At 35.0% G+C, this 18,881-nt stretch overlaps 2 protein-coding genes across 2 annotated transcripts in view; both read right to left on the bottom strand.

Moving 5' to 3' along the window:
* Nucleotides 1-10,708, bottom strand: part of LOC134665744 (very long chain fatty acid elongase 7-like) — a 29,656-nt gene extending 18,948 nt beyond the window's left edge. Inside the window, exon 1 of the mRNA XM_063522718.1 lies at nucleotides 10,533-10,708. Within this exon, the coding sequence (XP_063378788.1) occupies nucleotides 10,533-10,593 (61 nt within the window). The 5' untranslated portion in view covers nucleotides 10,594-10,708. The remainder of the gene's footprint in view (nucleotides 1-10,532) is intronic.
* A 2,674-nt stretch (nucleotides 10,709-13,382) lies between these two features.
* Nucleotides 13,383-18,881, bottom strand: part of LOC134665690 (very long chain fatty acid elongase AAEL008004-like) — a 47,085-nt gene continuing 41,586 nt past the window's right edge. Inside the window, exons 4-7 of the mRNA XM_063522643.1 lie at nucleotides 17,843-17,923; nucleotides 17,116-17,278; nucleotides 15,976-16,112; nucleotides 13,383-15,421 (exon numbers count right to left, since the gene is read on the bottom strand). Coding sequence (XP_063378713.1) covers nucleotides 15,131-15,421; nucleotides 15,976-16,112; nucleotides 17,116-17,278; nucleotides 17,843-17,923 — 672 coding nt within the window. The 3' untranslated portion in view covers nucleotides 13,383-15,130. The remainder of the gene's footprint in view (nucleotides 15,422-15,975; nucleotides 16,113-17,115; nucleotides 17,279-17,842; nucleotides 17,924-18,881) is intronic.

Here is an 18,881-nt window from a genome sequence, read left to right as displayed (position 1 = left end):
AGTCAAAAAATAAGTGGTGTCCCCATACAAAAAAACTTGTAATACGCTCTAAACAACCGGCCAACGGTGTGTCGTCGGCGGCGCGCGGTACCACATAATTAATACAAAGAACAGAAGTAAAAACCATACAGCGGAAACACAAGAAAAAACATTAAATCTCAATACCTGCCTAGTTTTCTTTACAAAAAGTATTGATATCCCACCAAAAACATAAATGTAAAAAAGGAGAGCCAAGTTCAATACAAAAATTATGCTTGGCTGTGGGGCTCGCCGCAAAAAGAATGGAGATCTAAATGAGTGCCACTGCCAAGTTCTATGCAAAATCCAAATATGTATTTATAGGAACAAAATAACATTATAAACAAGTATTAAACTCTATTTCTTTGATTTATTGGATACCTATAACAATTGCTGTTATTTAAAAAAATGTGAGATCTTAAAGTAGGTTAGATTTGGCTTGGCCAGGTTTTATCAGAATTACAATATATATAAAATGATTGATATAATGAAAACTGGCCAAGTCAAATCTAACCTACTTTAAGATCTCACATTTTTTTAAATAACAGCAATTGTTATAGCTATCCAATAAAGCAAAGAAATAGAGTTTAATACTTGTTTATAATGTTATTTTGTTCCTATAAATACATATTTGGATTTTGCATAGAACTTGGCAGTGGCACTCATTTAGATCTCCATTCTTTTTGCGGCGAGCCCCACAGCCAAGCATAATTTTTGTATTGAACTTGGCTCTCCTTTTTTACATTTATGTTTTTGGTGGGATACATTTTACAAAAAAAAGTTTAAATAAACAAAAAAGGTAATTTTATTTTACACAAAAAAGGTCTCTTTACATTTTTGTCCAAAGTTAAAACTTTTTGACTTGAAGCATCATAAAAACTCAAACTCCCGGTTTTTTGAGTATATCTCGAAAACTGAGGGTGTTAAAAAAATTGATAGAGTCTGTGCGGAAAGAGAAGAGTCGTGGGATTTGAGGGCGCGCCAGTGCTATTTTATGGTTTTTGCTATGCTGACAACACTGGTCACGTGATTATAGTACGACACTAAAGGTCATGATACTTAAATTCCTTTTGTTGCGGTTTTTTACCACGGCTTACTGAACGGAGCCTGGTGGTGGTGTCGGCTCGTCAACTCAATCCTCTGATTTAGCGCAGGCACTAGTTTTATTTTTAAAACACACTTGTTCTTATGTCTCAGATACTAAAAAGTGACAGTGCGATTGACAAAACTGCTAAAACTAGTTAAAAATCTACCCAATGCAACTGTAATTTTAGTACCAAACAAGATAGAGTCTCATTTATGTACTGCCTAATCTGTGCAGTCCAACAGTTATTAAAACCGGGTAGATCGGGTAGAAATTGGGCAATAGAACTGTAATTTTATCTGGGATATATTTCACCCATTGTAAACTTGACTTGTAATGTATGTGTACATTATTAATAATAAATATGAATATGAATAAAAATAGTGCATAAGTAGGTAGGCCTTATTGGGATATGTCCGGTTCTCTCATCTCACGATATTTTACTTCGCCGAAAAGTCACTGCTAAATATGAAATATAATTTCCTAACTAACAGAACCTACAAATAAAGAAAATAAATATTTTATTAGAAAAAGTTTTATTCTTTGTAATAGAAGTCTGAATTAAAATATTCAATGTCACTTATGTTTGAGCTAGCTTCAGAACAACAACCAGGGACACTCATAGAACTATCTTCATCTGAACTGGATGTGCTTGAATCCGGCACGTAGATTACGAATTCTTGTATATCACCTACTTAGCGGTCCTTTATTCGAGATACCGTAGGTACTTTTACACAATCCTGAAAAAGAAATTACATATAAATATGCATAAAATAGCAAGTATCAAGACTATTTGTCAGTTATTTTAAAGATCATGAATGACCTGCATATTTATGAAAATTAATATATTTTGAATGAATATACTTACCGATTATGTACCGGAGACAAGTTACTTAGGGGGCTTATTAAATAGGTAATTATTTAATATTAAATACAACATCAATACCCGCGAATAGCGGAAACACGTTCCGTGACTTTTTGTAAGTCGATAGTCGGCTTTTAGCCGTTTTCTTCCCGCTGACAAAACCGAACAATGTTAAACATAATTTTTCTTGTGGTTTTATGTACGGTTTTATCGTGTTTTGAAAATATTATATACATAAAACTTGCGGTTTTTGTTAATAAAAATATACAATGACAGAAGTTTGTTTACTTTTTACAAGACAGGTGTCAAAGTTTTGATTGCCATATAAAATTTTAAATGTTAGTTCCCGTTTCTGCCACGACTCTTCTCTTTCCGCACAGACTCTATGAAATAACGATGATTAAATTATGTGACTTTTATTATATCTCAAAAAATTTTTTTTTTCTAAAGCTTCTCGACAATTTTCGTGGACTCGGAAAAAGTTACGCGTATCTGTATACAAAAGTATTACATATTAACATGTACAGTTTCATGTATGTATATTATTCAATAGCCTGTTGATCCTCAAATTGTTTTTTGGACGTACCGTAAGCAAAACGAAGTGAAGAATTGAAGCAAAAAAGAGGAATTTGCCATAACCATGTAATACAGACTGAGCGCTTCGCGGAAATATGCCGTCCTACCAGTATTTTTCCTTTATTTCGCAACATTGATGGTGGGGAAAGAAGCGGTAGAAGGGAATTAATTTTCGGTACACCCTAATATATATATATATATATATATATATATATATATATATATATATATGTTTATGGTCCCCTAACGTAGACCTATGTGCCCTCAGTATGACGCCGATTGAAGAGAGAGAAAAGACCCGACGGTATATTTCTCGAATGTGCTGAATGTGTGTACTACATTTCATCTACATTTACGTTGGTTGTATCTATCGCTTTATTGTCATTCTTAAATTCCCCATTTTATCAAGGAGAAAGAAAGGAAAAAAAGAAACCAAAAAACCTTTTTCGGTCAGATTAAGAGAACCCACCAACATTTTTGTCAGATTAAAAAAATATGCTTTCAGGATACCGAGATAAACCTCCCCTATGAAAATCTGACGCGCTCGAGTATTTCAAAAAAACTTTATTTTTTTGCATTTTCAAAAATTCATCGTAACTTATCGTCACGCCGAAATCGTCAGTTTTTTTAAAGGAAGCTTCCTTGGGGCCTACTTAACACCCCTTCCGAAAATCTGACGCGCTCGAGTAAATTTATTTTTTTTGCATTTTTGACTACTTTATATGCCTACCCCCACCACGCAAACCGGCAGATTAGTATACCGTTGTTATCAGAGGCACTCGGGGCATACGTAGTATGAATATCTGACGCGCTCGAGAATGCCCAAGTAACCGTTTTTTTTAACATTTTTGAAAAACCGTACACGCCAAACCCACCGCTAAAATGGTTTTTGCCATACGAGCTTTTCTTTTCGAAATGATTTTATCTTTCGATTTTGATAGGTCTCGACGGCGCCGTTGAATTACGCCATTTAGCTACCTCGCCTCCCTAACTATAACGACTCTATTTCTTTAAACAATAGACTACAAAATACACTAACTAAATAATGGCTAACCTAACTTTTTTGCATTTAACCACCATCGACACTCAAAAATAATGCACTCAGTAGAAAAACAGCTATGAGATACCATAAAATTTCATTATATTATCGGCTCTATAGTCTTATCATAAGGATAAAATTGCTTTGAAGGTAAGAATAACACTTCATACGTTTTGCATTTAGAGATAACAGATGTGCCGCCAGGGTCGTACTCGCATTGTTGCAATTGATAAGCACGTGGTTTATCTGTTTATGTCGGAATGTTATTTAGTGGTAATTTTTTCTGACCTATACCTAATAAAAGAGCGAGCGAGACACCAATAAAAAATAATTACCTGGCCTGTTATCAAATTGTGTGTGTTAAGATTATAGGCATATTTTTGTATAAGAATCTGTTGATTATGGACACATGGGATTATTTTTTTATATATACACTTATGTAACTTTTTTTGCCTCTAGTAGCATGTAAAACATTTCGCAGATTGAATATTGATATATATTTGTATAAGACCTTGTTGATTTTGATTAAATGTGATTATTTTTGTTAACTAATATGTATAATAAATTATTATTAATAATTATACATTTTTATCTTTCTACATATTTTATTTAACACCAGAATACGTCCCTGTCGTGGCTAAGGTGCATGTGACTTTCCAAAAGATTGAATATGATATTATCTTTTTAGACCATTTTAACCCCATTCAACAAGAAATAAGGTTTAAAATTCAATATACATGCAATGTACTTCGAACTTATTTTGTAAGTAAATTGGTTGGCGCCTACGAGAACAAAAGCAGATAATAGGATTGTAATAGAACAATGCCATTGTTAGTACAGGTAAGTGAACAAGATCAGTTCGAAAAATTTTAACTATAGGTAGGTACCTATTTATTTGGGTTCGTCTTTGACGTCTCTAAAAATAAATATGTCAAATATTCATATCAGACATAGGCATTTTTGAGAAAATTTTACAAGAATAGAATAACTTACAAAAAATGTATGTGGTTTGACAGTTTTTATGTCAAAGCGAGGTAAAGTCGCTAATTCGCCACCCCCACCTGGCGGGATAAAAAGTTAGTTTTCTTCCCAATTAATTTTTAAGTAAATATGGGATAGGGTAAAATGCCCCAATTAGAAAAAAGGTAATCGATCATGACGTCTCTTTTTATTAAAAAATTAAGTCACAGCAAATATGTTACAAAAAATTATTAACTACATGTAATTAAAAACTACATAAAGCTACAACTAACTACAATATAAACTAAAATTATAAATAAAAACCTGGCTCCAGCTCTGTGCCTTTGGGCAGGGTGCCAAGAAGGCTGGCGGCATTGCCGCGCTGTCCAATTGTATTTTTCCACAGTTTTGTCTTTTCTGGTTCCACTAGGTACGGCCAGGGTTCAGCATCAGCTCAGCTCTATGTATACTAATACCTTCTCCCGAATGTAACAAACACTTTTCTGAAAACCACATCAAAATCGGTTCAGCTAAACGCGAGATAATGGCGGACAAATACACCGTGTAACATGAGGAAACCGAAATATTTTAAACCGAATAATTTTAACTGCGTATTCCTGATCATATTTAGAGACAAAAATGTCCTATAAACTTTTTTGAAATTCGCCTAGTTTCAGAGATAATATTAATTAAAAAAAAAACAAGTTTTTATTGTTACACAGTGTAAAAGACCTTTTTGATGGTGATGTTGCTGCTATGGGACGTAGTCTAAAATATCCTTCTTGATAGATATCAAAAAGTGACAAGTAACGCTTTGCAAAAAGTAGGTTTTACGAAAAAAAATGTAAAAATCAATTTTAAGTGAAAAGTTTACCAATCAACATCAAATAACATTTATTTTTATGTACATGTACATTCAAGAAATTGAAAAAACAAAACAACAGCAAAAATTTTTTTTTGGTGAAGTATACCTAAACTCATCTTACATTTTTTCTTTCTTTTGACCTCAGAAATGCGTGGTTAAAGCTATTCGGTTTCCTCATATTACACCGTGTATACTTACAAACATTCCGTGTAGTTTTGGACATATTATAAAAGTTATTCAACGATTAATGCAGGTGGCTGGTAATAGGGCACTTTACCCTATGATAATAAATCTTCCTCGCGCTATCCCAGCTTTTTGCCACAGCTCATGGGAGCCTGGGAACTGCTTGGCAACTAATCCCGGGAATTGGCGTAGGCACTAGTTTTTACAGAAGCGACTGCCATCTGACCTTCTAACCCAGAGGGGAAACTAGGAAACTTGTTGGAACTAGTCCGGTTTCCTCACCATGTTTGCCTCTTTACCGAAAAGCGATTGGTAAATATCAAATGATACCTATTTCGTACATAAATTCTTTTCAACTTTACCGTATGATAAGCTACAAAAAAAATTAGAAAACTAAGGGATTCAGATAGGTCATTCATTGGCTCCAGGGAACCCCTTAATGTGAATTACAGCATCAAAGTTGGAAGCAACAAAACTTACGATGTTATTTATATGTACCAATGTCAGCAATTATTGGTAAAATTGTGTACCTAATTATTAATTTCGAAAAATAAACTATAAATCTTCAAATATGAATTCATATCCGTTAGCACTCGCGGATTGGACGAATTTTGTGCGGCACTGGCACACACCCAATCATGGATCAATATTATAACGCGCGCCAATGGCGCGCGAGCTACATGGATCACGCGATCGCTAGTCAGGCGCACCCCCCTCCTCCCCCGCCACGAACCTGTAGCTGCGCTGTGCGCTGCGCAGTTCATGAGTTCACATCAAAATGGCGCTCGCTCACTCGCTGTGCGTAGAACGTAGTACTTGTGTAAACGTGTAAATAAATTGGAGATAGCATACAAGAAAACAGGTAAATATAAGTATTAGATATACCTTTACTTTCTTGCATCGAATATCTAGTGAAATCTGCATTAGACCTCAAAACGTTATGTACTTCCAGAAAGGGTTCGCGGTTCAACTTTTTTCTAACGGTTTCCTCGGCGTCCTTTACAAAGTCCAGTTGATATCGTGTCCTGTCCACGTCCAGGGTGGATCAGACCTGATCTACAAAATCTTGGAGCAGCCGCTTTCGTCGTATGCCATTAAAAAAATGTAAGTATTTATTAGCTAAGTACATCTAAATTTAAAACGATATTAGTACATGCTTGATTGTGTAGGTTAATTAAATAGTCACCAACACTAATAAATTGTGTTATTCTTTTACAGTAAAACATGCCCGTTATTAAAATTTGGTCAGTAGACCAAACAATCAAGAAAGCTGTTCCAATAATGGACCCAACTTTAAAAAATATCATTGAAAAAGGTGAGTAAATCTAAATTAATTTGACTTTTCGTAATGAAATATTTTTTGTGTAATTGTAGAATGTAGTGTATTGTAGAATAGACTATAATTGGATACCTACTGTTAAGCATTAATGTGCTGACTCAAACCACATTTATTTTGCAGTATGATGTCAATTTAAAAATTTGACGCTTGAAGTTGACAAGATAGAGCTGATGCTGAACCCTGGCTGTACCTAGTGGAACTCAGGTTTGGTGCAACATAGGCCCACGCTATTTTGATCATCCGTCACATAGAGGGAGAGCAATACCCAAGATATAATTCATAATCCATTTTCTTCCAGATGAGGTACCATCCTAAATATAGTAGTTCCATTTACTAATCTTATTAACTTTTTCTTTTCCAGGAACCATTAACCAGGGTTCAAGTTGCAGAGCTATCCGAAATAGCTGCGCCTAACATTGTATTTTTAGGTGAGACTTAATTATTATTACAATGATAAAATGCCTTACCTGCGAAGCCTAACACTGTATGTTTCATATAATTTATAATTAATCATAATATAATCTATATGAAACATACAGTGTTAAAACGTAAATGTATTGAATAAACCTGTGGCCCTAGTGAAAAAGGGTACAAGTGTCGCGCAGCTTAGTTGTAAAAGGGGCATGGAACTTACACCCTTTTAAAACTGCGCTGCCCGAGACTTGTACCCTTACTCACTAGTAGTGCCACTTAACGTAATACGATAAATTATCTTATTTGAGGAGGAAGTATTAAATTTGGGGGCCTATTATATTACCTGTTTTAACCATTATGTTTTTTGTCCACAGATAATGAAAATATAATTATATTACTTGCTGGTAGAAAAAACGATTGTTAGCGAAACTGAGATTCTGCCTACGTCGTTACAACTATTGACGGCGGCTTACTGCAACTTGAATATGGAATATCCAGTGGACTGTCAAAACACATTAGAATTTATACAAAGGTATATTTTTAAAATAAATCCTAAAGAAGGAAGTCATAAGTAATAGTTTTTGATTTTTAAAAAGCGTTTTTCAATTAAAAGACATGTCAAGATCGCTTAACTTCTTGCAAGTTCTTTCTAATGCTAAAAAAACTAACAATAATTAATGTCAGTAACAAACATTTTCAGACAATTCGTTACTTGAAATGGTATAGGCTTCACGCATTAGATTCACATAGGCCTTATTAACCGAAACTTTTATAAGACTAATTCATAAGAAGTACTTATGTACATAAGATATAATTTATAGTGTCGTATATGTCTTCTACTTTTTGTACTCTGTCACAGAATAAATAATAATAATATGCACGTAGACGTGTATATACGCGTGTGCTCTATAATTTTAGTGTGTGAAAATCAATAAATTTATTTCTTTGTAATTTTGTTTTTTATTAAATAACCTCCAAACTGTAAATTGCTTGTTGTTTGTATATTATGACTGATAAAATTAGTTCGTTTTACATGTTATTAGGCGATATTTCCTAAAGAATTCAATACAAATTTTGTACATTTACATGCTATCGATAATTCTCAGGATTTTGCTATTAGCAAGTTGGTATTTGTTTTCTTATGTACTTTAATAAATGCAGTCTGCAGACAGGCTGCATTAATTAAAATACATAAGAAAAAAAACTAACGAATGGTTAATAACTAAATCCGGAGAATTACCGTAAATGTACAGAATTTGTATTGAATTTTACAGAAAAATATCCCCTAATAACATGAAATATTACCTAATTTTACAGGTAATAATACACAAACAACAAGTAATTTTACCTTGCCCATATTTAAAATCACAGTTTTCTTATGTAAAAATACATAAATTGTATCAGTAATATTACCGAATAAAATGGAAAAATACTTAAAAATCATTAAAAATACATAAAGTTTGTGGTAAAATCACATACGCAAACTGTAATAAAACACAATAATTTTGTAATATTACTGAATAAAAAGTAAATATACTTAAAAAAACATTAATAATAAATAAAGTTTGTGTAATTTTACAGACGAAATCTGTAACAAAATACATAATAATTCGGTAATATTCCCGAATAAAAAGGAAAAATACTTAAAAAAATCATTAATAATACATGTACTTTGTGTAAATTCACATACGAAATCTGTAATAAAACACATATTACTTCTGTGATATTACCAAATACAATGTAAATATACATAAAGTATCATTAATAATACAAAAACTTAATGTATTTTTACATACGAAATCTGTAACAAAACACATAATAATTGTGTAATGTTACCGAATAAAAAGTAAAAATACTCAAAAAACATTAATAATACATTAAGTTGGTGTAATTTTACACATGAAATCTGTAACAAAATACATAATAATTCGGTAATATTACTGAATAAAATGTAATCATACATAAAAATCATTACTAATACACAAACTTTATGTATTTATACATACGAAATTTGTAACAAAACATACAATTACCCTGTAATATTACCGAAAAAAATGTAAAAGTACGTAAGTGAAATTTTACGGATATGTAAAATTACATAAATGAGATTTTACAGATTATGTAAAATTACATAAGTGAGATTTTTACATATCTGACAGTATGATTATGTAAAATTACATAAATGTAATTTTACATAACCGTCAATTTGTTTGATTATGTAAAATTACATAAATGTAAAATTACATAATAATGAAATCAGGTCGATATGTAAAATTACATACGCCTTGTAAAATTACATAATTATGTAAAAATACAGAAAAGTTAGGGCAACGAAAGTTGCCCTAAAATTATGTAAAATTCCCTGAATATTTTTAACAGTGTAAGGTGGTTTACATATCCCACATATACTAAAATTATAGTTCAATTATGCAATTTACTACCCAATCATCCTTTTGTACATACGTGCATAACTGATCTACAGTGTAAGTAATAGTTATTTGTTTTAAAAGAGAGCAAAGTTGTTGTTTAACCTCTCGTGCTAATACTTCGTGTAATTGATATCCGAGCAAGCGAAAGATTCCATTTATAACAGTTTGCAATTGAATATATTGAAACACTGATTTGTATAAATTTCGGTCTGAAATGGGTCAAAGACATTTTAGAAAAAACATACAATCGAATTGATAACCTCCTCCCTATGAGGAAAGTCGGTTAAAAATGACATTTCAGTGGACAATACTCTCCGCACTCTCTACATAAATCACTGTAAACTCTGTACATACTTAGATATTCCGTTTTTCTTATTTGAGCCTCTAGTACTGACTGAAAAAATGTATCCCGCCTGTAAAGGTGCCGCGTTTAAATTAGCTTAAGGTTCCCTTAAATTTGCGATGTGTAGAGGAAACACGCGAACGAGATTGCAAAAAAAATGTGTATGACCCAGATATCAACAAAGTTTTAATAGATAAATATCTGGAAGACCGAACTTTGCTCAAAACCCTAAAAATGCGCGTTTTCCCAGAGATAAGACCTATGTAACTAGATCGATTTTTCGCCCCCGATAACCCCCATATAGCAAATTTTATCGAGATCACTGAAATATATATATAAATAAATAAATTTTGTGAATACTATTGGTAATCAAATAAATAAATATACAAGAATGTATAAGTAATTAAGATAACTTACCAGTCAGCTCTTCAAACACATATCTGTATCCCTGCCAAGCCGCTTTCAATATCAGCGCCATGCTACACAACCTGCGCGTGCGCTCACCGTGAAGATTCTACTAAACCACTAGCGGTCGCCTTGCATCACGGCCCGAGCTCGAAAACTATAATCACACTGAACTTACACCAAGCTTGATTGAATGGAGCAATGATTTAATTTGCATTACATTAAATTGACAATGCGTTTTTTTTTTAAAAGAACGTGTAGTTGTGTTTTAATGAAACTTATTGTTGTGCAATAGACGTTTAATACCGATATTCGATTGACCCGGTCCTGGACCCGGGTATGTCCTTAAACTACGTCCAAGACCACCGGTGGACGGGCAGCAGCGTCCCTCAAATTCGGTATACTTGACTGCGATCGCCAACCCGCCTGCCAAGCGTGGCGATTATGGCATTCACCCCCCATAAGGGGGAGGCCTATGTTCAGCTGTGGACGTCTTATGGCTGAGATGATGATGATGATGATTCGATTGAAAATCGTCATAGCATTCCATGAAATTGTTTACCGTTTGTATCGTCTAAACGCGAATTTTCTGAAGATTTGCAGGTATAAGAGTTTCCTTTTCTATGACAAATGGTCAAAAATATGCACAGAAAATAATTGCCTGCTTTAAATTTCGAAAAAAGTCGCAAGTCCGCAACACAGGAAATAAAATGCGTTTGTACGGCACAACCCGTGGAATGCTCCCATAGCGTATTACAGTCGCCATCAGATATATCGGAGCGGCCGAGGTGTTCACAATATCTGAACAAGCACTCTAACGCCTTGATAATAGAGGCGTGCTCAGATATTTGTGAGCACCGTGGCCGCTCCGATATATCTCATGGCGACTGTACTATTAGGCTAATCTTATTAGATTAATGAAAAGCGTTTTAAGGAATTAATTTACAGCAAGCTGAAAATCGTTTTAATACCTTCATTTGGTCCTAAATGCGTGTTAAGGATGACATGCTAGACCGGGCCAGGGCAGGGCTGGAGCTTCCGGGGCTTCGTTTTCTATGGCTAGCACTACCTGATCACTCACCCGTCATAGAAAATGACATGTCGGACGCCTCGGCCCGGGCAAGGCCCGGTCTAGCGTGAGTCATCCTTTATAAATAAATAATAAATAAGTAAATATTACTTATAGGACAACTTTTTTTTACACAGATCGACCTAGTCCCACAGTAAGCTCATAAGGCTTGTGTTGTGGGTACTAGACGACGATATATATATTATATACACATATGTATAAATACTTATATACATAGAAAACATCCATAATTCAGGAACAAATATTTGTGATGAACACACAAATAAATGCCCTTACCAGGATTCGAACCCGGCACCTGCTTCGTAGGCAGGGTCACTACCGACTAGGCTAGGAGGCCGTTACTTTATATTGCGATGTGTCATTGCGAATAGCATGAAGAGTTATCTTGGTATCACTATAATTTCTTTCAAGAAGGTGAAGGTTTTAACAAGGTGAAGACCGTTTATATCCACGTGTCGGATTGGATTACAACACTTTTGTCGCATTACTAGTGAAATAGTACAATTGCTAATGAAATCGTTGCACATACAGGGTAAAGGATGACTCATGTTAGACCGGGCTGGGTCAGGGCCGGAGCAATCGGGGCTTTTTTGCCGTTCGAGAAACAAACCCCTGTCAAATCGTATGGGTTGCCATGACAACACATTAATAAGTAATATCAGATATCGTTCGAGAAATGAGCCCAGGGCGTTAGCCACGTACTAAAGATGCCGGTTTTTATTACTCGGCCTCTGCGGTGGGTTGAAACAGAGGTAAGTTGAAACAACGTGAATTTTGCGGTATTTATAATCGTCTTGAGGCAAGGACGCATATTGAGGAACCAGCCCGTTACTAGGACGCGGCTAAACATCGTTTTTTCCACCACGATATCAGTTATGTTTCTCTCAAAAATTACGTTGTTTCAACTTACCTCTATTTCAACTCACCTCGGTCTCCACTACCGAAGACCAAGTCCTTCGCTTTTGCTTTAGTATTATGACATTTCAGTTTTTAATTCATACATAGTAGTCACTTCTTAAAAAACACAGCATGCTAAGTTGTTACCTAAAACATAGCTTAAATTTGAATTTACGCAAGTACAGTGAACAATTGAAAGGATTTCCAGCAGACAGTTGTATAATTCTATAAATAGTCTATTGTTTCCATTATCTTAAGTTACCCTTCTATTCTTAATTGAAGAAATTAGCAAATAAATTAATAAATTACACTATAAACCTTCGTCGATGCAAAAAGCAGAGAAATTGATGTCGATGATATAGCTTCAGCATAGAATAAGACCAAGTGTAAACTTAAATCATCATCACAGCAGAAAGACGTCCACTGATGGACAAAGGCCTCCCAACGATCTGCACAGCGAACGGTAAACTTAAATAACTTTTAAAACAACTAAACGTTGATATGACGTGAACCCCTAGTGTAAATTACATTCGATAGCGTGACGGACGTACGCGTTTGCGTAAAGTCTCATTTTGTATGGGATTATGAACAGCGCACAGAGCCAAGCGGGACGTCATGGAAACTAATAATTCCATACAAAATGAGACTTAACGCAAACGCGTACGTCTCGTCACGCTAATTTACACTAGGGGTACAGACTATCTATGAATGAATACATTCATTACAATCATTACGTATTAAGAAGCCGTTCAAAAATAAGACCACATTAGAATATTCCATAAAGGGTGAAAAGGTCCAGATGTCGACCGAAATGAATAAAAGTAGTCATTTATCGACCATTGACCGACGTTAACGGTTACAATTAAAGACACAAAAACAATTGATAATTATTTATTCACCTTTTCCTATTTTATTGGTATCGCCGTACATTTGAACAATATTATGAATTACTGTAACCAATGCAACCAGTGGCGGATTTACAGTCTTTGCCGCCCTAGGCCCCAAGCCTTGTAGCCGCCCCTTTCTCAGCATCAGCACCCATCATATTGACTACATTTAGATCAGGCAACGAAAAGATATATTACCTTTATTTGAGAATTCGTTGCCTGGCCTAATTTTGAGTTATTTTTTGTTATCATCAGTGATTTTTTTTTCTCAATTTGCCGCCACTAATATCTCGCCGCCCTAGGCCTGGGCCTACTGTGCCTTATGGGAAATCCGCCACTGAATGCAACCAAACGAAAACAATGATAAGGGATAAAGATTCAAACATCGCTTGAATCAATTTGGCATCATTTATCTAACGGCGCGATTCGGGAAATGAATCAGACATTCACTAGATATGAAATAGTAAAGATGTGTGACGTTCCACGCCAAAAGGTACCTTTATGGCGGCTGGAGCTTGCGCTATTATTAACGCCGCTCGAATATTTAGCCGGGGCAATGGTACCTTTTGCCGTGGAACGTCACATTTCTTTACTGTTTCATATCTAGTGCATCTCTAATTCATTTCCCGAATCGCGCCGTAAGTCCTATTAGTATTCATATAGTCGCACTTATATAAAGTTATCTCGGTCCGACTCCATACATAACTATAAATGCGACTTATAAAAGTAAAACATGATGGTAGGATTGGAAAATTACAAATAGTTCTGTCTCAGTTAAAATAGTTTTCTTGTCATACAAAAAATACTAGTAGAGTAATACGTATAATAAGTATATTTTACAAAAACTTCGCATTGTGCTTTATACCTATAATTTTTTCAAATTCAAAATTTAATATTTTGTCTTTAATTTTATTTTTCCAAATAGTTATACTTGATTATTATTATCAAACAAATAAGACAACACAATTTTTAAATAAATAATTTCGATGTCATATATATAAATTGAGCAAATCGTTGGTAGTAAGTAAAATAAAATTAAACTAAGAATATACTTACACTTAAACTTAGCATATATTTCAAACATCACAAGATAAAATTGTCTAAAATTAAACCTCTTTACAATATAAATGGGGTATTCAAATCATATAATAACTGACTGTACAATTCATTTAGATATCAACCATCGCCTTGTAGCTTAACTTTATTAGTCTAAGTTTCTAAGTAATAAAACGAAGTAAGATTCACATAACATCACAAACTGTCGGCCTGATTCGAAATTTCAGATACGTCAAAAATTTGCTAAATATAGTGTCAAAATTGATGTCTTTGTTTGAAAATACGTTTCTTTTTATAATGACATAGGGGCCCCTATTCGACATGTACAACTGTCAGATTTCGCGTCCACTTCAATTCAACAGTTGAATGAATCGCATGTTCATCAAGTGCGGATAATAATCCTTTGGCACAACCAATAATTCAACAAATATCAACTTTGTTTTATTAATACTTTAAGGTTTATAATGGTTTGGTCTGGTTGTCACCTAACTGTGGATTGCTAATGTCAAATTTTGACACAGGATTGTTCAGATTCAACGGAAGTTCAACACGATACGTCAAACGTCGCTTGTCGAATAAGGCCCCATATCCGATGTATTTCGTATCTTTAGCAAGTTTTTGACGTACCTATATTAAAACTCGAATCAGGCTTTGTATCCTTAGTTAAATAAGTCTTTTCGCTAACAATCTTTTTTTCCTTCGTTAACATTTGTTTTTGTATCTACTTCATTTACTTTACTTGATTTAACATTCCCATTAACATTGCTATCTACATTTTTAACTTCTTTTTTGACATCTCCGTTTTGAATAGGTTTTCTGTTTATTTTAATGTAGTTATGATAATAAAAGTTTCCGAACATGTATAAGAAAAGTCCAGCATTTAACGAGAGCAAGAAGTTGATACCCTTCGGGTAGTTGCAATCGCTGAACATGACTGAGAAATTGTGGTAGAAAATAATGCAGAACTGGATCTGAAAAGAAAAAAATAGCATTATTTCTACCCTTGATGATTTCATTATTATGGTAGAATGGGGTTGGCCGGTAGAAGTATGTTTTTATTTCAAATTTTATGGCCTGGATGTTAGAGCCCTTTAAGCCAAATCTCATAAGTATAATAAAACTAGAGACAGGTAAAACCTATGCTGGTGGTACCATTTGTAAAAATTGTTCGCAGTTGCCAATCCAATTATAGTTTCAGAACGTCCCCAAGAAAACTTTACATTGCTTACCATTTTATTATTAAACAATAATTGAGCTTGGACAATTGAAATATTCGGCTCGTCTATCATTTGTGACGTTATCAATGAAAAGGGACCTTATTGTCGATGGCGCTTCCGCCATTATAAACGATGCTCCGATACAAGTACAATGCTGCGCGTCGCAGTGCGGCGTAAACGCCATCAACAATTCCCTTTACATAGATGATCCCACATTTGCTCTATTTCAGCTTTCTTTCAGATCCTCCAACTACCATCGCCTACTTTGAATAAACAAAAGTAACAATAGGTATAACATAAATGCTTACCAATTGCAGTGTAGTAACATGCTTTTTCCACCACAGGTACTTCTGGTACTGCGGGCCCAGCCCCGAAATCAGGTAGTAGGTGTACATGATGATGTGGATGAAGGAATTGATGACGCCTAAGAGCGTCCCGTGGCCTCCTGGAACATTTACATTATGGATGTAAGATCATATTGCTGGGTATTTGGGTACTTGGGTAGCCTTAGGAGAACATAATAATCTTTAACAAGAAATCAGGAAGCAGATCACGTATATGATGGGAATAGGAGTTGATGACGTCTACGCGTAAGAGCGTCCCGTGTCCTCTTGGAAGACTTAAAGGTTTCATGATCGGACATTGCTGAGTAGCTTTAAGGTACCATTCGGATGCAGACTGTATCAGCATTACTGCTGCAGTATTGCAGCGCGACAGTACTGTCGGCTACATTGCTTCGCAAGTGTCAAAAATACCTCACCAATTCCCTCGATTATTCCAGTTATCCATTTTCACTGCCTGACGTATCTAATTAAGTATTGACTATGGAACTAATATACAATAAAACAAAAAAGGGTTTTCAGAAACTTTCCTCACCAAAAAAATCCGGCGAATTGAGGGCCATCGTCTCTCCCTTTTTGGAACCAGTTAAAAATCAAAGGTGAAACCATTTTAGAACTTTTTAATCAAGGCCGTGCAGCCCTGACGTGAAAGCTTTTCACTAATAAAGAAAATCCATACATTTAATTGCTATTTCGCCTCCCGAAAATGTTTAAGTACCTATACCGGGTGTGGCCTGTAATATGAGCAAAAATTTAAACTGTAGGCTGTACTCCTCATACTGACCAACATTTGTTCAGCGACTATTAAAAATAACTTGTGGTTTGATTTTAAATACACTTTAAAGTTTATTCTAAGACGCAATGTATTGCGAATTTTGTTATGTTTAAGGCGTGACAGGCAACGTCAATCACAATGAAATGGCGGGGCGATGGCGTCCATTGAAGGTAATATTTATTTTGTATGAAAAATAGGGAGTCTAAATACTTCACAATTTTTAAAAGTTGTTGAACAAAAGTGTTACCGTTTGAGGAGTGCAGTCTATGTTTTAATTATTTGCTCATGTTACAGGCCACACCCGGTATATAAAAAATTAAAGTAATATTTACCTGGCAAGAATTTCACCCCAATCCAGGCACAAATGGGCATCATGAAGTGATGGTACAGGTGCAAGAAGGAAATCTGCCGATTTTTTTTCCTCAACACGAAGAAAATGGTATCCAAAAGTTCGATGATCTTTGCCATGAAGTACCACCATACTGCTGCTGCCATCTGTGTAATAAGTAGTGAAACTTAGTGACGTACAAAGCGAACTATCGGACGTAAGCAGTGACTTCTTGAGAGGTCTAGATATTAAGACTAGATGGCGCTGTACATCGCCTTACTATTTGCGGTACATATAGAGACCGTGCGTGATGGAGGATTAAATTTGCCATCTCCTGACCTGAATCACAGAATAAATAATAGTACTAGGTACAGAAGACTCACTCTCTAACTAAACGCTTCTGTTACGATCAGCACAGATATGGCTGCTAGGTGGCGCCAGCGCCACGCGCGGCTTATGGCTTTCCCCGAAATTGGGGTGGAACGGATGTACTTTTAGCTACCTGTAGCAAAACGACGAAATCGCGGAGTGAGCCACGCCTGCCAGAATCGAAAGCGAAACAATTCACGCTTCTAAGCAGGTTCGGCAGAAGGATAGGTGATAGGTGGCAACCTACATACACTTGTTTTAAGACAATTTTTTTAAGAATCCATAAGATTGTAATTATATAAAATATTACTATAGTCTTATGGATGCTGTAACTACATACATATTATTATTATCTTTCTTACCCTTTTTGCTTTTGGCGAATCCGAATAGTCCACTGGTTGGCAAGAGAAGTTGTAGTCATTCCACCATCCGGCTACTAAACCCTGAAAAGAAAAAAGTCATTTTTTTAGCAACTTCTTTCTCTATTTCTAGGTTTATCTTATGGGATTTCGCTTAAAGGCCATAAAATAATTCCAAAAAAAGGAATAATTTGACGTTGAGTAGGCCTGACGACCAGTCAACCTGTTATACTAACATCCAGGCCATAAAATTCAAAAAACCGGGCAAGTGCGAGTCGGACTCGGGCACGAAGGGTCCGTACCATAATGCAAAAAAGACAAATAACAAAAAACGGTCACCCATCCAAGTACTGACCCCGCCCGACGTTGCTTAACTTCGGTCAAAAATCACGTTTGTTGTATGGGAGCCCCACTTAAATCTTTCTTTTATTCTGTTTTTAGTATTTTTTGTTATAGCGGCAACAGAAATACATTGAAACGTGCTATTTTATAGGGGTTAAATAATATTGCAAAGCTCCGGCTTGTTCAAAGAAAGCTATAGCACGTTAGCACAAAAAAATGAAATTAAATCTTAATAAAAAATGTGGTGTCTAAATTGCTTGCTATAGGAACCTATTTTGGGAGATGAAAAAGGTGAACACAAATTATATTATAGAAACTTTATTTAAGCCTAAATATCTTGCCTATGGAATGTTAGTTGATAAATCTAAACTTGTTGACTTCTATGTGAATCTTTAACTTGATTTGACGACACCTAATTTCAGAACTTAGCTCAGTGGAAAGCTGGGCCGCTTAACAGGTCCAGGATAAAGCTTCACACAGAATTCTACTTATTTAAGAACTAATTTATTTTATACTAAATACTATGTACCAGGATTTTCAAATGTCTTTATCTTACTTTAGTGGTTGCTCAAAATTCTAAATTTACTCTAAACTTTGCAGCTGGCGCTGATGCCCTACTAAATTAAATCATGGAAAGGACCGACCTCAGAATTTAAACGTTCCTCAGATGCAGCGGGGTGACAGGCTGCTTTCCCCGGTG

Source organism: Cydia fagiglandana, chromosome 7, assembly GCF_963556715.1.
Source record: "Cydia fagiglandana chromosome 7, ilCydFagi1.1, whole genome shotgun sequence".
Classification (NCBI taxonomy): domain Eukaryota; kingdom Metazoa; phylum Arthropoda; class Insecta; order Lepidoptera; family Tortricidae; genus Cydia; species Cydia fagiglandana.
The sequence above is the reverse complement of the archived record's forward strand: the minus strand, read 5'-3'. Positions and strand labels throughout refer to the sequence as shown.